General features: G+C 33.4%; 1 protein-coding gene across 4 annotated transcripts in view; it reads right to left on the bottom strand.

Annotated features, from left to right (window-relative positions):
* The window catches only part of HYCC1 (hyccin PI4KA lipid kinase complex subunit 1), a 71,246-nt gene that overhangs the window by 30,786 nt on the left and 18,550 nt on the right, over window positions 1-21,910 (bottom strand). For all 4 annotated transcript variants that reach the window (XM_010968611.3, XM_010968612.3, XM_045505634.2 and 1 more), the window contains exons 2-7: window positions 11,354-11,432; window positions 5,918-6,019; window positions 2,630-2,809; window positions 1,699-1,779; window positions 1,073-1,188; window positions 590-685 (exon numbers count right to left, since the gene is read on the bottom strand). In XM_010968611.3, coding sequence (XP_010966913.1) covers window positions 590-685; window positions 1,073-1,188; window positions 1,699-1,779; window positions 2,630-2,809; window positions 5,918-6,019; window positions 11,354-11,404 — 626 coding nt within the window. In that variant the 5' untranslated portion in view covers window positions 11,405-11,432. The remainder of the gene's footprint in view (window positions 1-589; window positions 686-1,072; window positions 1,189-1,698; window positions 1,780-2,629; window positions 2,810-5,917; window positions 6,020-11,353; window positions 11,433-21,910) is intronic.

Here is a 21,910-nt window from a genome sequence, read left to right as displayed (position 1 = left end):
ATTTGTAGTTTTGGTGGGTATATTCCTTTTAGGAGGGCCATATATAATGTTTAGTATTAGCAGAAAATTAAAACTCACCGACAAAAACTCATTCCATTTAGCTCTTGCCTCCTTTCAGATCTCTTGAAGAGGACCATGTACACTATGTTTATCATAATTTATTTCACCAAGCTCTTGGTTAAATTTTTTTAACAAGAAAATTTTAAAAATCAGTATCTCTTACTTATTTCTTGGTACCAAATTAGAGCACAATAAAAATAACTAACTAAACTAGATAGATACATAGATAAAAAGCAAACAAAACAGAAACCAATCACATACCAAAAATTAAAAGATCATAACAGTCCCATCCTTTTAATTATATAGTATGATCCTTTTCTAATTAAATATTCCATTGAAAGGTTATTCAGCTTTACCCTCATCACTGTGTTTTTAGGGAGCTTTCTGTACAGCTAGGTGAAACTTCATATTAACTTATTTAGTGTTTTAAACAAACAATTAAATAAAACAAAATAACTCAGATATGTAACAGACTAGCAATCCTAGATTCATATATTTCAATATTAAAAACATTTGAATTTTAATTTACCTTGAACAAATCTGACACAGTGATTGAAGAGAAACACTGGGCATGTAGGTTAAGGCAGCATTGTAACACAACAAAAGGAATGTCAACACTTCAAACCTAAAGATAAACCAAAAGAATATTTACAAACCTTGAGAATTCTAGGAAGTTGACTGTAACTAAGCAGGCACTGGGGAGAGATGTTATGTTACGGAACAGTCTTACACAATAAATAGTCAACCAACGACAAAACTGAAAGGAAAAAGAAGACTTTCCAAGTAACCGTCATGTGAAAATTATCTTAAAAATTCAATATTCCAAATGACATCTGAAGCAGAGTGTAAGTGACAAATTGGGAAGATATGTTTTTTTCTCTTGTACAAAATGACTCAATACTTTAAAAAATTGCTACACATAACTCTTTAAAAATTATTTATAAATCCACTAAAATAATTTCTTAAAAAAAACAATGTAGGTAGCATAGCAGGTTATGTCTCCACAGTATACCTATTCTGTGCTGTCAACATCTCCCTTTGTGGGTGAGGTCCACTGTACACAACTTTTGACAAACCATGCTGGGATAGTGCACTCTCAGTCAGAGCCATGGACCCAATGCTGGAAGGCTAAAGAAAAGAAATACGAATAAAGGAAAAGCCATTCTGTTAAAGATGAATAGAATATACACACCAGTACACCAGTAAGAATGACTGCCATGACATCATATATCTTAAAAATATTCAGACCACCTAATCAATTTTCTGCTCTAAGATTCAACAATAATTAAAAAACAAACCACAGAAATATAGAAGTTTAAGTTCAGAAATTCTGCCCCAGAAATACATAACTGCCACATACACACAAAACTTAGACTAATCCATCAGAAGAAGAGAAAAATTATTTCAAAATGAATGTTTTTAATGGATTTTTTACAATCATATTGCAGTTTAAACTTTAATGATTTTGATTTTCTCATTTTACTTTGAGAATAGCAAATACTCTATGTGGTGTTTTATACTTTTTAAGGTACTAATAAATTGATCAATTTTTTTTTTTTGCCTCAATAACCAGACCCTAATTTACAGCAACTTCAAATCTTAGGACCAATAAACTTACTTTGATAAAATGTCACTTACTTCGTGATATACAGATGGTTTGGATAAAGATGGAATTGTAAAACTCAATACTTTGCTATGTCCTTGTTTGTCAACTATTTCCTACGAAAGTGAAAGAAAATATCTTACAATATTTATTTTTTACACATAAATTTAAAGGCTAAATTAAAATTGTTAGTCTAAAAAAAAAAGATCTGCAAGGAAAGGAATTTTAAAGTCAACTAAAATCTTAAACTATGATAATCCATTATCAATTATTCATAAACACTAGGAGTTAACGTTCCCCTTAAAATTGTGACATAGTTTTAAGGATGAAATACAGACGTAGTGTCTTAATAATCATTGCTTTTTCTCATGCAAAAAGTTGTATTTTCTAAATGAATTAACATAGTTATGAAATATGTTAAGAAATGGCCCGTAAATTTTTTTCCATTTTAAAAAAAGTACAAACCTTAAGTATCTAGAATATCATACTATTTAATATGCAAACACTATTAGTAATGTAAACTATATCTTAAATCAACAACATGAACTCTAGAGACAGTCTGGATTTTATGGAATTCTTATTGGTCGATATTAGAGTAGCTCTTTTCTCCAAAACTTTTTATGAAGATCACAGACAATTTATAGACAGTGGATTTTAAGTTTAAAAAATTTAAAATTTAACACCGATATTTTCAGATACCTCTCTAAAACAATTTAAATGGTCTGATTTTTAGTCTTCAATCAATCAAAAAATGTATATTTACATAATTGTATGTATGCCCATATAGCCCTCAATCTCCACACAGTTATTTTTGGGAGAATGAGCTATGAGTCATTTGATGTATGAAAAATAAGTATTGGCTTTACTAAAATAAAAAGTAGTTGCTATTTTGTATTCTCTCTTGCTGAAAGGATTATATATTTGCTTTTGCTGGAAAACATTTTGTTGATTACATTAAATACAAACCAAATTGTAAACCCCTAGAAGAAGAGCTTCAATGCATCCACTGCTATGCACATTTCTGCTGGCTGAGACGGCAAGGTAGCACCAAATCAGTTCTGGAAGAAACTGCAGTGTAAATCGAAGCAACTGCTCCTCTCCACTGCGATAGAATTCAAAGAGCTGGTGACAGACAGGTTCTAGCAACTAGAAGAAGGACAAAATATTAATTCAAGGATTGGACCATATTTGAATGGCACTGATACATGAAATATAAAAGGTTTTCCCTAATTGGTTACTACTGAAATATACAAAATGTTTCCTTTAGGTGGGGAGGGAAGCCAAACTACTCATGGGTATGCTATTTAGTAAATCTATGACTCTAGTGGAAGGCCAAACTGCAAAATAAGTGTGTATGGAAGCACTTTGTAAACTTTAAAACATTCTGTAATTCTAAGGTAGTATTGTAGTTTTAATACTATATCTTTTTAACTTCCTAGAATGGCTAGATTGTGAGAAGTTTTTTCCTTAATACCCTTAATATACTTTCTTTCAGATAAAACATGCCAATATATAAATGACTGGATACAGGTTTGGAGAAGTTGAAGTGGGAATCCTAGGTAGTTACTGTCATATTGCCCTCCTGAGCTTATAATCAGACAGCATCTGACAGTAACGACCTGCATGTAGAGTAGCTGAACAATACAGAACTCCTACATTGAATTTCCTACTGTAACCATGGTTAATTGTCCCTGAAAAATCTAGACATTGCTGTCACTTTGCTTTAAACATGACTTGGAGTTACTGATAATCTTTCTCTCTCCCACCACACCACCACCATTATCCAGTTACTAGACCTGACTGTATCTTTAAAATAGACATGTTTTTAAAAAATCAGAAAGTCAAGACAAAAACCTCTTATAAGTACATATTATCCTAAAGCATATAGAGTATCACACACAAGTCATCAGCAAATTTGTCAAGATACTCACAGGGCTATTTTTCAAACAATCAGGCTATAATATTTTCAATAAATTATAGTTCATTCACTTCACTAACTTAGGCAAAAGATTTAAGTCAATTTACTAAACAGGCTTTCTATTATCATTAATTGGAATGAACAGAAACAAATTTAAAGTGGATGTGTTGATTTCTAAAAAAGTTAAATATGTAAAGTAAACTGGGTATAATTAAAGTCAGTATTATTTATACAAGGTATAGCAAAAGTTACATTTCAATAAACATCAACTAAATGAAACTAGTTTTTCCTATTGAAAAATTATCTAACTTCTGACAATTGAACATTTTTTTCCACTCTCAAAATGGTCGTTAGAGGGCAACAGGTATCCACTGTGGCATGGGAAATGTAACAGGATACTGGAGGGTCAAAGGCAAAGTGATCCCATTCAGAGATAGCAAGAAAAGCTTTTAGGGTAGGAATTTGGAAGAATAGGGATGGGAGTGGTAGAAGAAAGAAAGACTGGTAGTGGAATGGTTAGCTTTCAGGGTGGAGTTTTTAAAATTTCTTTGTGGACCAGTGTCAGTAATCTTGTACTGTGTGTTGTGACATTCCTCATCTTCAAATACCTGGGAAAGCTTTGATTAAATCAATTGACATAACAAGTATTTGCAAAACTGTGAAACTTTAATTTGAGGTTTTATTCAATTATTATGAAAATTTATTCAATAGCCTGCATGAACACATAATCAATTTTAATCAAAACACCCCAAAAGGCCTTTAAAATTGGTTTAAAGTCCACAATTAAAAAGTCTTGCTTTATGAAAGCAGAATCAAGTGAAGACAGATTCAAAAAGGACATAGAAATTATATATTGAAATGAGATTAGATGAAATTGTGCATATCAAACCACTAGAGATAAATACCAGGATCTGTGCAGTGTTTTCCAGCTTGCAAAGTACTTTCATATATATGAACCCATTCAATTTCCACAACATTTTAGGGTACAATGTCATTATCCTTATGTAGACTTCTTACATAAGGAAATTAAGACAAAGAGCTATCTACTATAATCAAAAATCATACAGCTCACAAAGGTCAGACTGGAGCCAAGGCTTTTTAACCCCTGTATAAATATACCTGAAAATTTTCAGAAAAGAATAAAACAATATTTAATGTGGGAAATACAGCCAGAGTTTGACTTAATCTAACCTGAAAATACTTGAGACAAGCAATGGAGCATTAGAACATGCTATATTGCTAGAGTCTCCTTTTAATTTTTGAATGTATTTTCTCATGGAAACACTGTTATGCTTGGTGGGTAGGTTTCATAGTACTATTAAGAGAGAACTGCACCTCAAGTATATTTTCATGTGTTAAATGATCTTTTTATGGTCTAATCATCACGTACTCTTTCCATTCTAAAATACGTTCTGAATTCTAAAACAATTGAGTTACAAATGAACTTCTACAATAATTTGTTCACAAATAAGAAGTCTGCATCCCATGAGAATTTAATGATAATAAAAATGTGACATTCAAATGCCTTAAATGACTCCTTGCTACTCCTTAAATTCCTTGCTTCTTCTCAGACTTCCACATGCTAGCTCTACAGCTTGGAATGTTCTTTTAACATACACATCTGGAAACATGTGAATATCCATCTGGACTCAGTTAAGCATTGTCTTGAAAGCATGTATTTACTTATTTTCTCCCTTTTTCCTCTTCTGGAATAAAGACCATGTGCTACTCTTCTTTGATTTTCTATTGTCTAGCACTGCAGCTGGTTTATTAAGGGGACACAGATACCTGCTGAATGAATAAATGAATGCCGTGGCCCAGACTTTTACAGGCTATCTCCAGCAAGGCAGAGAGGTTGGTAGACAGATAGATAAGAAGAACATGTGCAAAGATGGTTTTCGGAATATGGTAATAATTCTATTTCTTGGCCTGGGGGTGGTATATTGGAGTTCATTTTACCATAATTTTTTTATTCTACCATGTTTTCAACATACAGTATTTTTCTCTTATGCCTCTACCCATTGCTTAAAGGTAATCAGCTAAGGGAGGAGGATATAGCTCAAGTGGTAGAGCATATGCTTAGCATGCACGAGGCCCTGGGTTCAATCCCCAGTACTTCCTCTAAAAGTAAATAAATAAATAAACCTAATTACTTCCAACCCTCAAAAAAATAAAAAATAATAATTTTTTAAAAAGTAATCAGCTAAATACTCCATAGTATATATTACAGTTCTTTAAGCATATACTTTTCTTTTATATATGTTATATTTCACGATAAAAAATGAAAAATCAATCAAATGAATACTACTAGCACAATAAACTGTGAGAGAACTTACCTCACTTTGTGGCTCCTGGATAACTTTATAGAGAGATGAAACTAAAGAACTCTTGTCTTTCAAATTTGTGGCATAATTTGGTAAAGATGTTTCTGGTAGTGTCTAAACAAATTTTTAAAAATACATTTTAATTGTATGAAAGGTACAGAATACAATTCATATACAGAAAATAGATTAATTATTGCCAGAGATTGGGGGAGGGAGAGTAGGCAGGAGGGGGAATTGGGAGTAACTGACAGGTATGGAATTTCTTTGCGGGGTGATGGAAATGTCCTAGGATTAGATGCTGGTGCTAGGGCACAACATCGTGAATAGTCTAAAAACTACTGTATTTTCACCTTATAACAGTGAATTTTTTACCATGTGAATTATATCTCAACAAAAAAAAAGTTGTAAAAATAAAACCAATTGTAAAAATAAAAATATACTTAATCCTCAGCATCAATAGGGACATAAATTAACATCAACACTTCCATCTTTGATCACACTTTGGGATTAGAAATGAGAATATAAACCAGTTATGAAGCCAAAGATATATTTTTTGTAGCATTATATGAGTTACAAATCTCATGAGCAGTATTTTATCCTGTTTCTTAATAAACATGTTGTATAAGGATCTAATGTTTCAAACCTTAAAGCCACAGATCATCTATCAAAGTAACCACTGAGTTACGTATTACGACTGTTAAGTTAGGTAAGGCTGTTCTACTTTACAGAGTTCAGGGGAAATCTTTGACTTCTCATAACTAGAGAAAAAGATAGCCACACTATCAACAGACTCGTTTTCCTAATGCCATTTTAAATATTGACAATTAATCACAGCTTGCTAAAACCACCCTTTCAGAAAGAACACCATGACCAGAGAGGAATAGGAAGAGATAAAACTCCAGGAGTAAGTCAGACTGGTTTTGGGCAAAGTAGTAGGGAAATCTGAAACAAACAAACAAACAAACAAAAAAACACTTCATTATAACAAATGATAAAAACCTAGCCTTCTAGAATATACCCCTTCCTTAACAACTTCTGTCTCTCAAGTATTTTTACCCCATGAAAATTATTTCTTTCAATCAGTCAATCAACCAACTAATCCTGCAGTAGATATAATGTCTCAAGATCTCTCTAACAGTCATTCTGAGATATACACTGTTTCTTACATGTCCCATATCTTAATATTTCATGATTTTAAATGGGTTATAGTTATTGTATATAGGTGTATGTGTGCATCAATAGACATATAAAAATTAAACAGCATAAATTTTTATAATAAGGATATTTGATTCATTCTTACTCTACTGTGAATTTTTTGAGGGCAAGAACTACCTTATTGTCTCTCCTTCCACAGCATTCAGCACAAAGCCTCATACTCAAACCCTAGCTGAGGACATTTATTACAGATGAACAAAATAAGAAATAAGTACTGTCACTGTTCACACTTCAGTAGATTGTTTTAAAATAGGTCGCATTTCACCTTAGGATATATAAGTGAATAGATTCTTTTTTTAATTTAATAAGGTAGGTTTTGTTTACCAGAATTGCAAGCAAATGTGAACTATCTGGGTACCTTCCACCATTCTCAGGGTGGGGAGAGTTTCTCTGCAACTGCTTACATAAAGAGGAGATTAGGGCTTTCTTTAGTATTTCAAAAGCATGTAACAAAAGATCTCCAGGCAACATTCCATTTCTGTTATTTGATCAAGAGTAACTTAATATATTTATATAAAAGGGAATAATAGACAAATAAATAACAGATTTCTAATTGCCTGAATGCAAATGAATCTAAACTATATATGTAAAACACATTATTTTATATATATATGTGTATGTATGTGCATCTAAACATAAAATTTTAAATTAAGTGAATTGAAATATAAATATTAAAAAAATTAGTGAATAGAAAGATTATTACATACAATAGCTAGGCTAAAACTGGAAATTCATTAAAAATGTGAATTACAATTTTCAGTTTATGTACCAATTAACACTCACAAAGTAAAATATTTTTTGTGAAACAGCCAAAGGCAGTTAGACGGAAGACAACTCTTTTCTGAAAAGACAAGTTCTAGAAAATACCCTGGGCCTAGGCTACTACTGCTAAATGAGATGAAGAGTCTCCTAAAAATTAGTAAACTATTATATTTTATCACAATTCTGTCATTATTTCATTTTGTGAATGTGGGAAAAGTTACTTTTGTCTTTTAGAAGGGGAGGAAATATAATTTCTGTGTTATGAACAGTGCTTTGAAAATCTTAAGATCTAAAAAAGCTATGGATTTAAATACTGTTACAGCAAACCTTTAAATTTTTTGCACTGTACTAGTCCAAAGGTACTGCCCTTCTTAAATACCAGCTAAGCTTTCTCACTTTTCAGAAGGCAGAACTGGAGACAAAATAAGTAATAATGGGAAATTATGTTAGGAAATTAGTCTTGGCAAAATTTGAAGAAGACAGATGCTTTATACTAAAGTATCATTTAGCAGATGGCTTTTATAAAATGTAAGGAAGTAATATGGGTTGAGTGGAAGACAATTAATGAAGATGGGCAGATGGGTAGAGAACCAATAAATAAAACAACTCTGTTCAACAGTGTTATGCATAAGACTAGATTTAGAGTCACATATTGAGATTCAGTGACTACCAGAAAAATGAAAAAAATAGAAGCCTAAAAATCTGCTGGATAAATCTACACATAACATTACAAAAAACACAATACAATCTGAAAGATAATATTTTACAAATACATCTTTGAAAAGATAGAGATTGAATTAACTATTCATTAAATCTTAAAATAATGAAGTCCCATTATTGGTACACTAAGAGAATACAAATGAGGGCCCATAGCTAGAGTAGATACTAGTTTTCCAAAGACACCAAAAAAAAAAAAAAAAAGATTTGCACAAAGCAAATTATGTTCTCTCTGTGCATTTGAGAGAATGCTGAGTGAGTTTATGAGGTTGGGAATTCAGACTGTAACCACAGAACAGTGTAGAGCTAAAATCATCTTCATAGACTACTGACTTCAGTTTTTCTGATGAGGATACTGAGACCCAAAGAAGTTATGTGATTTGTCCAACATCATAAAACCACCCACAGGAAAAGTTGGGATTAGACTAAAGGGTTTCTGACTTCTCAGCCCCATGTACTTTGTACCATTTACTTTATCAGTCATGATGACCTTGATCTTACCAGTACCATGGTTATTAAATTAAACAACCAAGCAGAGGCACAGATAGATAGATAAATAATCCCTAGACATTCTTTTGCATGTATTTAAACCAAAATATGTAATTAATATCACAAAACATTTTAAGACAAAATACTCTAATTTAAAAAAATATACTTAAGAGATTTATTCTCATGCACTTTCCTATCTTCTATTACTTTTAATATGCTGCTGATTCTGCCTGACAACCTTAATCCCTTTATCAAACATAAACAGAGCTGAATTCAATAAACATTAACACAGTTCAAAACAATTTTCAGAAATGCCTACCAAATTAATCAAGGAATAGGAAATACCTTCTCTTACACTTGACAATAACTTAAAACATTTGTTATATCAAATTAATTGAAAATTTAGTAAATTTAACCTTGGAGGGTTAGGGAGAAAAGTTAGATAACTTTTTATTTCATGGGGCCCAGGATTTCACTTCCTTTCTCCCAAGGGAAAAGTTTCCTCCCCAGGAGGGGAAGGAAATAAACAAACAGATGGGAAGGGAAGGGTCAGTCATGATTTTCAACTATCTGCCTCAACAGATTTCAGCTATCTGACCCCTCCCCTACACTCCTCATCCTTTATCATGCCCTCTTGCCACAACTCCCATATTAAAAAAATGGCTAACTTGTATTTGCTTTTGCAAATTTTACCTCACCATTAAACATAAGAATGCCCTACAAGTGGTATTCAACTGTTAAACTTGCCCATTTTCATCAACTTGCCAAAAAAAAAATCATGATAATGAACCATATTAAACACACTTAAAGCAGAAAAAGCTTAAAAAACATCTTGAACATTTATTCACAAAGACAACATATACAGGGGGATAAAAGGCACATACAAGACTTAACCAAACTATTGAAATATGTAGAAGGCACTATATACCCTGCACTTTTATAATATTCTACATCACTTTATGATGAGTTGGGGGACCCATAAAAGGATACCCAATTCATGACTATAAAAGCTGAGGGAGTGAAACTCTTTGTCATTCATCCGGATGAGCTAACAGTGATGGGTAAGGCCAACTACAAAACTAACAGGAAGCATTGCTTCTCTCAAGGACATACTGAAGCTGAAAAGTGTCATAAAAACCTCGATTGTTTTGAGTGACTACTGTATTCTTACTCAATGAGAAGCCTTGTTATCTAAAGTCATAGATATCAAAAGCTTTGCTGTTTAAACATATGTCAGTAAGAATGAAACATCCCACTCTTGCCTGGAGAATCTAAGTCACCTAGACAAAGAGAAGGAGGCTTCACATAAGGGGTTTCTGAATACGACATTCCACACAGATATTAACTGTAGTTTTCAAGACAACATAACCCTGGGTCCACTTCACAGTCCAGGCCAGATTTTAACACCATTACACATGGCTTTGCTTTGTTTTGAGCCCGTCAAAATACTGTTTCATTTAAATTTCATCTAAACTCCATCTTTCCTCCAAATCCCGTAACAATTTTATTTTTTCCTTTGTTTGGTAAGATGCCACATGGTACCTATTGTATAGTCTCCCTCACTGAAACAAGCCATTAAGTCTGACTTTTGTCCAAGGTTTTGGGCTAACTGGGCTGGACAAAAAAAAAAAATGACAGTTTCAGCCCAAACCTTACATTCGTGTGGTTCACAATCAGGAAGCTCACATAATTATATGTAACAATAAGACCCAGAGGACAAAAAGAAGGTAATTTACTGGCTAAAGGAACATAATTTTAGCTATCTTTAGATAAGCTTTAGAGAAGTTCATGAGACAAGAAATCGGTTTTATTTTCTTCATCAACTAACCAAAAGTTACACATCCCTTATATAGGCACTGGGTTAGCAAACTAGATCCAATGAGAGAAAATTGGGCAAATAACTTCGTATCTTCTCCTTATCATTGATCATGCCCACTCCCACAGCCCCCAAATTGGGAGAAAAATTTCAACACTGAATCTTTGACGGTGGTTGGAGAGAATGACAACTTTCAGAGATTTTAACCATTCTTTGTGGTGTTGCCATAAAAGAGAGAAAACAAACCTTTAAACCACTTGGGTAAAAAAAAAGGAATCAATTTCCTAGAAAAGACTACTATGTGTAAATAATTCCCTAATGAGATTTTTGGAACATATTTTTGCTTTCAAGGCACTTAGCTTTTTAGGCATTAAAAAAAAAGCCACTGGAATTTAATCCCCAGACAAAACTTTGGAATATAATCATTATATTAAGATAGTAAATATTACCTTAAACTCTGACAACCATTCCTCCACAACCCCTTTCTCTGAAGTGAACATCTTGCCACATCTGTTCTAAACCTTCAACCTGAAAGTTAACATAGAAAAACGTTAAAATTTTGATCAGATTTTCTTTATACTCAGATTACCAAGGATAGAAGTAATCCTATAAAATTTAGTTACTTTATTATTTGTGAAATTAAATAAGTTTCAAACATAAATTACTGGGTTCATTTCCAAACTGATGTGCAAAAATAAGCATTAAAATGTAAGAATTCTAACAAAAGTATAAACACCATAACATGATGAAATTGGCTGTGCAATTTTCATTCAGCTTTCAATAATGCCAGTTGCAAAACATACTGGACATTTTCCCCTAGTTTCAATTAAATTATTCCAAATAGATAATGCATCTTAAAAAACTACCAAAAATATTTTAAAACTGTGAAAATGTAAAAACACATGCACCCAAAATTGACTTTATAGAAAGCATTAAAGTAATTTAATTTGCTTAAAGTTCAGTTCTTTACACCAATAACAATCTAGGCAAGCCAACTGTTTCCCTGAAAGCTTAATATTCATAACACAAAAGTGAAAGCTTAATATTCATAACACAAAAATATCCAAGATCATGACCGTATTCAATAATAGTTATTCAGAAGGTTGAAAATTACTTAAGTATAAATAAGGGGAAAAGGAAGCTAAAGGAAATGCAAAACAAATTTATCTCAGCCAAAATTTTTGTCAAAGTACAATTTAGTTTTTCTCACCCATCCAGCTATTTTAGAGTGGACTTAAAAACTGGTTAGTAAAAACTTTATTAGCTCTATCTGAATTTCCTAACCTCCTAATTCAGGCACAAATCCTGCATTAGGCTTCTTAATTTTCATCAGCATTATCATGTAGTAGAAACAGAGGTAGAATTAACAGAAACTGAATCCCAACTCTACCCTTACTTGTAATATAATCTTGGGCAGGTTATTTGCCATACTTTTTTTCATTTGTGAAATAGGGATAAACACAGCACCTACTTTCAAGGGGTTATTGTGAGGATTAAACAAAAAAATGCAAATAAAAGCACTTATTACAGTACCTGACAACAAAGTGTTACCACTTATGTACTGTTATTAATATAATTAATAATATAATTATATTCTTACATTCTCTATAATATACGAGAATATCAACTCGTATAGCCTCTGCTCAGCCATCTATCAAAGGATACAAATAACGTCTTAATAAACAACACAGGTTCTTGCAAAGAAATAAATCTTAAAGCTTCCGTTGTCTAATTTCCATTAAAAAACATGGTTAAGAAAATATATATATATTAATTCATACATGAAGAATTACTTGAGATAAATATTTTATCTTTTCAGGATAAAAAATAGCCCTTTTATTCTAAATTTTATCCCTGGATCAAGCCAGACTATCAAAACCCCACATATTTGTACCATATTATTGATTTTATAAAACTGTCCATTCAGATAAACTGAGCTTTGGAATTATATCCAAAATGTTACTGAAAACCCTGCTGGATCACAAATTATCCCCTCTAAAATCAAAAGAAGGAAAAAATTCACATCTTCAGTTTTTAGCACCAGGAAAAACTCTCCTTTAGAGTAATTGGGTTGCCTTTAAGTTACAGATACTATGACTCATAACAGATTCTCTTTGCTTTGATTTTAATAATCAAATAATTTTTGCCCTAACTCTGTCCACAAAAAAGCAGGTCTAGATTAATCTTATCTATCACTTTATATTATACACTTGCCCTTATTTTCTTTCTACCTATAGCTACTTATTTTTATCCTATTATACATGTTTGTGAAGCAAAATGAAGCAAGGTAAATATAAATGCACATGAATTTCCTTTTGCATTTATTCATTGCTTAGTAAATTAGGACAGAGAGCAATCACAAAGAGAACCACACTACAAGCTACAGAGAACTGGGAATGTAACATTTTTACAAAAATTCAAAATAGTTTTCTAGTTAAAATTAAGACTAATTTTTAAAAGGTTGAAATGAATCAAGAAGGATATGCAAAAGGATCAAGAATTATCAAAGAAATCTTGAAGAACAGAGCTGGAGGATTTGGACTTCTAAATATCATGGCTTACTATAAAACTTACCAAAAACCACAGTACTTAAGCCAGTATGGTATTATCATAAAGTATTATCATATCAGCATTATCCAAAAAACCAATGGAACAGGATAGAATAGCCAGAAACAGACCTATACATACATGATCACCTGATTTATGACAGAAGTGACACTATAATTCAGTTGGGAAAGGATAGTCTTTATTAGAAATGGGGCTAGATCAACTGGACAGATACAAGGGGTCAGGGGTTTGGGAGAGAATCATAACCTACTAGATCATACCATACGCAAAAGTCAGCAGCAGTTGGATCACAGATCTAATTTTAAAAAGTAAAACAAAGCTTTTAGAAGAAAACATAAGAGAATACCTTCATAACGTTGGGGTAGGCAAACATTTTTTAAACAAGAGGCACAAAAGCACTAATCATAAAGGGGTAAAAAAAAAAAGATAAACTGGACTTCATTAAAAGTAAGAACTTCTGTCTGCCAACAGATAAATGGATAAAGAAAGTGTGATATACACACATCCACACAGTGGCATATTATTCAGTCCTAAAAAGAAAGAAATCCTGCCATTTACAACAACATGCATGAACCTGGGGGACAATATGCTAAGTTAAATGAGCCAGACACAGAAAGACAAACACTGCAAGATCTCACTTATACGTGGAATCCAAAAGAGTCAAACTCATATTAACAAAGAGTAAAACAGTGGTTTCCAGGGGCTGGGGTGTGTGTAGGGGCAGGGGGAATGGGGGAGGTTGGTGAAAGGGCACAAACTTTCAGTTATACAATGAATAAATTCTGATAACCTAATGTACAGCAAGGTAACCATAGTTAATAATAATGTATACTTGAAATTTGCTAAAAGAGTAGATCTTAAGTGTTCTCACCATACACACACACAAAAAGGTAACTATGTGACGTGACAGATATGTTAACTAGCTTGATAGTGATATATCAAAACATCACATACACCTTAAATACATAAAATTTTTATTTAGCAATCACACCTCAGTAAAACTGGGGGGAGAAAGGGAAGAATTTCTATTCATCAAAAGATACCACTGGAGGGGAGGGTATATAGCTCAGTGGTAGAATGCATACTTATCTTGCACAAGGTCCTGGGTTCAATCCCCAGTACCTCCATTAAAAAAATAAATAAATAAACCTAATCACCTCCCCCAAAAACAAAAACAAATAAAAACAAAAATATATTTTGAAAAAAGAAAACTAAAAAAGAGAGAGAGAGAGATACCACTAAGAGAGTAAGAAGACAAAACCACAGAGTAGGAGAAGATATTTGCAATTCATATATCTGACAGAAGTCCCATACCCAGAACATATAAAGAACTCATAAATCATTAAGAAGAAGGCAGAAAATCCAATAGGAAAGGCAAACCATATCACTTATTCAAATAGAAACTTAACCTATGAAAGGTGCTCAACTTCGTTTGTCATCAGGGAAATACACACACACACACACACACACACACACACACAAAAGTATGGCTAGAATGAAAGTGTTAATATCAAGTGTAGAAAAAGATATGAAGCAACCAGAATATTCACACACAGCTAGCATGGATGTAAATTGGTACAATATCCTGGAAAACTCTGGCGATATCCCTTAACTGAACAGAAGCATACTCTATGGATCCAACAATTCCACACATAAAAATACACCTTACAGAAATGTAGATGTATGTTCTCTGAAAGATGTGTTCAGGAACCTTCACAGCAGCCGTTTTCATAAATAGCCAAAAACTAGAAAAAAACCAAGTGTCCATCAAGAGTAGAATGGATAAGTTGTGGTATATCATATATGGTGTTCTACACAACAATGACAGTAAATAAACAATAACTACATCAATATCATAATGTTGGGAAAAGGAAGGCAAACAAGAGTACATGCTATATAATTACATTTATATAAACGTCAAGAACAGGCAGAACTAACCGATTGTGTTAAAAGTTAGGAGAGTGGTTGCACTTGAGAAAGTTACCTCTTAGGTTCTGGTAATATTCTACTTGATCTAAGTGCTAGTTACACACGTGTGTTCATTAATGAAAATTCACCTAGGTGAACACTTATGATTTGTGCATTTTTCATTGTGTATATTATGCATTAGTAACACTAGACAGCCCCAGGCTTTTATTACTCACTTGACAGAGATCATATAGGAGCCTCAATTTGCATAGCTGAGTTCATAAATACTCACTCAGGAAAATTGCCCCTCCCATACTTCTTTGCCTCTGTCTGAAGAGCTCTAAAGGGAGACCTCAAAATACCTCCCTACCCTGAAACTTTCACAAACACACCACCACTACCTGCCTCAGGTCCATCAGGACTAGTCATTTTCCCACAAGAAACTACAGCTCTCACGTTATACTCAGCCCTTGCACGTCCTCTATTTTACCCCCATCTCCTATTCCACCCTAATTCTGGAAGGAGGTTCTCTTTCACTGTGCCTTCTGGAATTCACAATCTGTTACCAGTAAAATCCTCTGTATCTTCAACAGTTCTCTGAATGTCACTTTCTTCTTATTCTAAGCCTGGCTCTTCTCTGAAGACACTGCTTTCCGCGCAAACTTCTCAAAGTTTTTCCTCTCATGGCCCTGGAAGAAACCACTGGCCTTTGAGATAAAGAAAGTGTCCTCTTTCCTCCCTGTTACCATTTCAGATCGTTCTCCCTCTCTCCCCTCTATCCATCCACCCAATGCTGCTTCAAAACTCATGTTGTCATCTATTAACTAATCCCTCCCCCATCAGCCATCCCTTTCCTTCATTTCCAGACAATTTTAACTCTGGCTTATTGTCATGCTTTCGAAGTACTCTTATTTAAAACCTTAGAGTGTTTTCTTCTCACTCTCTCAACTCTTAATTCTTAAAATCTCCTCCAACAATATTGTCTTCTTCCCTGCCTCAGCAGTCCTATGATGATAACCTAGACGAAACATTAAGATCAGGACCATTTTACACTTTAAATATTCAGCCAACCTGAAAGAAAATCCAATGGTTAACGTTGGAACAATATAAGCAACAAAACAAATAACATAGTAGTGAATTATTCCCCAAAGTACAAAATATACATGAGTCCATATTGATATAAATAAGTGATTATATAAACAAACAAACAAATAATAAATAAATAACTATTAGAGAATAAGAGACAAATCTTCCTTTCAGAAGAATTCCAAATAATATATGTAGCTATTACCCCCTCTAGGAGTTTAGTCCCTGTTTCCCCATTGAGAATGGGCTGGACACAGTGATTTGCTTCCAAAGAAGAGAGTGTGGAATGGTGGAGAAATCTGATAAACACTGCCTTGATCAAGGTTCACATCACCCATGATGTCATGTGAATATCTTGTAACCTTGATATGATGAGGAGGGTGATTTACTTCTAAATTCTTTCTAAAAACCTATAAACCCAGTATAATCATGATACAAACGTTAGAAGAAACTCATTTTGAGGGATGTCCTACAAAATATCTCCTCAAAACTAACAAGGTCATGAAAAGTAAAAAAGACTGCTAGAGACCAGAGAGACTAAGGTCCGTGACAACTAAACGCAGTGCAGTACCCTAGAGCAGAAGAGGGAGAGTAAAGTAAATAGCCAGGGAGCTTCCAATAAAGTCTCAAACTTGGTTAACAGTAAGAGTAATGACAAATGTACAATGATAATATAAGATGACATTAGGAGAAACTGAAACTGGGTGTTGGGTATACAGGAATTCTCTGAACTATCTTTGCGACTTTTCTATAAATCTAAAATTGTTTTTAAAATTATTTTTAAAAATTATTGAGGCTTTGATATATTTCTGTTCTAGGATCCAATCCAATTTATATTTACTGTATTCAAGAACAAAAACAAAATTTTAAAGCACAAGAACACATAAGCACATATTTCATTAGTCATCACTTATCATGTAGCATTTACACACTCATCAATGGGAGTGAAAAAACAAATAAAAGTCCCAGTATTATGAAAATAGTTCTGAGCTTGCAGACCACATGAAAGGGTCTTCAGGACCCCTAGAGGTCCCAAAATGATACTTTGAGAACCACTGCCTTAGCCCTTGTCATTACCCACTCTGATCTCTCCTTTTATCTTTCCAGCACATCCTTTCATATACTCAGATCCCAAAACCTCTTGACCATACCAGAACCTAATGTCACTTCGCAATTTTCTCCTTTCTCTCCTTACTCATTTCAAATTCTTTGGTCAATTACAATCACCAGTTTGAATATAGTCTCTCAACTCCTTTGCTCTTACTTGTTTCACTTCTTTAGCGAAAATACAATTTTAGTAAAATCCAACTCTCCACCTGGTCCATGTCACCACCCATGCAGCTGAACAAGGTGAAGAAAACAACTAAAACAACACTTAAAATCTATGACCAAGAACCCGAAAAAATGCTGCCTGGCACTCATGCAGTGTCCTAAAGTCCATTCACTTTGCTACTCTCCCATTTGTTTCTTGTATTCTACCTGGTCCTCAAAACTCCATAGCCATCTCCCCATTCGTACTCGGGGCTGACGATTTTAATTTCTACTTCACTGAACAGTCAAAAGAGAACTTCCACAGACTCCCCAGTGTCTACCTCCCTTATAGCATCTGTATCTTTATACTCCATCTTCCCTTCTGTTAACCATAAATGAATTGTCCATGATCCTATCTGTGGCCGATCCTTTGAATTACACACTACAACTATGCTTTCTTGCCTACCTAAGGAAATTGCTCCAAGTCTCCTTCTCTCCCTACTAACTCATTCCCCACAAAACTCTCAACCTTCTTCTTCAGCTATTTTCACATTTCTCTACTTCTGCTTTACATTCAAACTTCTCAAGAATTGAATGCTCATTTCTAATTCTTACCTCCCCTCACAACTTTTTTTAGTTTTTAGAAATTAGTTTTGAGGTGTAATTTATATTCAATAAAATATCCACATTTTAAGCGTACAGTTCAATGTATACATCCTTTCCTGTCAACCCTCCAACCACCTATCCCAGGCAACTGCCGATTTGATTTCTGTCACAGTAGATTACTTCAGCCTATTCAAGAACTTCATATAAATGGAGTCATACATTATGTATACTTGTGTCTGGCTTCATTTTCTCAGCGTAATGTTTTTGAGATTTATTCATGCTGTTGAGTGTATCAGTAGCTTTTTCTTTTTTATTGCTGGCTTGTATGAATATACCACAATATGCCTACCTATTCACTTGATAGACAAATGGATTACTGCCAGGTGGGAGTTATCATGAATCAAGCTGCTATAAACATCCATGTGGCAGGCTGTATTTTCTGAAGATGACCACAACATGGTCCTCTTACAAGATAACTTGCACGTGCCTCTCATCAAAAAGTAGAATCAATGTAACCTCTCCTTGAATCTAGGCAAGCTTGTTACTATGGCTAGGTCATACAAGGTGAAATAACTTCTAGCTGATTCTCTGTGGGACCATTATTCTTGGAACCTATCCACTGTATTGTGAAAATGCCCAAAGAGTAACACAGAAAGACTACATATAGGTGTCCTCCAGTGACAATCCTATCGAGTTAGAGCTAACAGTTAGCATCAACCAGCAGACTTGTGAAGTGAGGGAGTCTTCAGATAATTCTAGCTCCCCACTGTCAAGTTACTCTTAGTCTTCCAGACTTCTCAGCTGAGGCCACAGACATTGCGAAATAGAGGAAAGTCATCTTCACCTGCCTTTTCTGAAATCCTGACCTACAGAATCCGAGAGAATACAAAATGGTTTTATTTTATGCTACTAAATTTGGGATGGTTATGCAGCAATAGTAACTGAAACAATCTGTATACAAACCGTCTTGAGGGCACATTTATATTTATCTTGGTAAAACATCTAGGAGTAGAGCTGCTAAGTCACATAATAACTATATGTTTTAACTTTATACACACATACAGCAACACACATACAACATCACAATAATAGCCAAACTGTTTCCAAAATGGCTATACCATTTTACACTTTCAGAAACAATTTATAAGATTTTCAGTTCCCCTAACCCTCATCAACACTTGATATTTTAAAATTTTAGCCATTCCAGTGAGTGTATAGTGGTATTTCATTATTTCAACTTACATTTCTATGATGATTAATGTTGAATATCTTTTCATGCACCAATTATCCACTTATCTATCTTCTTTTGTGAAGTGTTTCTACAAGTTGTTTGTCCATTTTTAATCAGGTTATATGTCTAATTGATGAATTCAAGTGTTCTCTAAGATATTCTAGATTTATATTTGGTTTACAAATATTTCCTCCTGGTTTGAGACATGCCTTTTTATTTTCTTGATGGTATTTTTTAAATAACAGAAGGGTTTAATTTTGTTGAAGTCCAACTTACCATTTTTTCTTTCACAATTAGCATTTTCTGGGTCCTGTTTAAGAGATTATTACTTACTCGAAGGATTCAATTTCTCTAATAGATTTCGAGCTGTTAAAATTCTTCTGTTTCTTTTCATTTCAGCTTTAGTGAGTTGGGCAGTAACACTCTACATGTGTTGCTGCAGTTCACTGCAGGAGAAAAAAATGTGTCCCATGTGACCACTATGAGGGAGGACTTTGAAAGTTTGCATCTAGTTTCCTCCTGATTCTACCTAATGCATCTTTTTCCTTTACCAATTAAGCTTTATATACTTTCACTATAATAAAGCATTGTGACTATAACTGCCTCTGACTCCTATGAGTTCTTCTAGTATATCATCTAATGTAAGGGTGCCATGAGACATCTGAAATAGGCTTATATCAAGATTTCTCTTTATTTCTGATTTTTAGCAGTCTGACTGTGATAAAGCTCGGTGTGTTTTTCTTTGAGTGTATCCCACTTGGAGTTAGCTGAATTTCTTGTATCAGTAAATCAAGTCTCACAGAAAGAGCTCATATTATGCTTGGAGACAGCTAAATCCCAAGACATTTTTTCAGACAAACTGCTTCCAAACCAGGTTACTCCTATCTTATACTTATTACCTATTCAATTCTTGAAAATCTAAGTTACAATTCAGCCTTTTTAAGTTGATGTACACGTAATAGATACACAAACATTTGCTCAGTGCATGAATAAGTGGTCAAAATTTGAATCTTCGCTAGTTTGGGCCCTGAATTCCAGTCTGAGTTTTTAACATAACATTTACCTTATTAATTAGCCCTCCATGCAATAAAAGTGATCCTGAATGTAAGGAATTTTATACTAGAGAAAAAGTAAGGAATCAGAGCTAGAGATATGTTATAAAGCCATCCATGTATAAGCAATTATTAGTGCAGTAACAATAAGCAATGTTTCCCAAACTGGACACAGGCTAAGAACAGAAGGCCTTAAACTAAGTTAATATCCATGGTAAAAATCTGTTTTCAATGTTTAGAATGGAGAAGGAATAGTGGCCTATGCTGAGGAAGGTTCCAGATAGGCCAATAATAGAAATCTCTGAAATGGGTAACAGAAGAAATATCAAGGAAAAAGTAATAAAATATACAAGAATTACAACAATGAATCTGAAGACTATCCCGGAAGACAATACAGAAAACAAAATAGTTCCAATGGAATGAAAGCACTGAAAGCCAGGGCTTTCACTGGGATCTAATAGAGAAAAAAATGAAAGCAATGAAACAGGCAGTATATTTAGTTATGAATATAGGAAGAAAAATTACTTTTGCTTGTTGTAAATGATGACAATACTATTAAAACTGAAATTCTCAATTTCAATTTTCAATTTCTGACTTTCCCATCAGCAAATTAAGGTATGAATTATTTATAACATGATGATTTACTTCCACTGCCTCACTCTGCCCTTATATTCCAACATGCAGACTATTATGTGTTAACACTACTTGAGGAAAGTCTTCTTTTAAGAATGATTAATGTGGGTCTCTGAGTGGATTCATACATACTTTGTGTCATTGGTTTTCACCAGAGAAAATGATCTTGAACTTAAAGTACTTTTCAATTTCTTTTAAACCAACAACCTACTTAAAGCATTGCTTAATGTAGAAATTATACTCACAAGATGCTGAAAGTATGGCATAAAATGACAGTCGGCATTACAAGACTGTAAAGAAAAGACTTTTTAAGGCACTAGAACACTCATTCACAAATATAAATATAAGCTGTCAAAAAAATAAAGCCCTCTGGTTAAGAACTTCCATTTGCTTGCCAGAGAATTTCTCATATGTATAATTAAGTAGCTGCCTTTCAATTTCTTGATGAAATAAAATACAAATTGTTTTGGAAGATTAAGAAAAAAATATTTGCTCTTCATTTTTATAAAGATTAATTTTTTAAATTTATTTTATTTTTAAGATAAAAAATTAATTATTTTTAAAATTACAAACCACTAGAAAAGAGAATGTTAAGAACTTCACCACCAGTGTACATAATTTTAAAGTTTGAAATTGCATTATAATTATAGGCAAAGTTCAGTCCAGATATT

The sequence above is a fragment of the Camelus bactrianus genome, chromosome 7 (assembly GCF_048773025.1).
Source record: "Camelus bactrianus isolate YW-2024 breed Bactrian camel chromosome 7, ASM4877302v1, whole genome shotgun sequence".
NCBI classification, from domain to species: domain Eukaryota; kingdom Metazoa; phylum Chordata; class Mammalia; order Artiodactyla; family Camelidae; genus Camelus; species Camelus bactrianus.
This window is presented reverse-complemented; position numbering and strand designations above follow the sequence as displayed.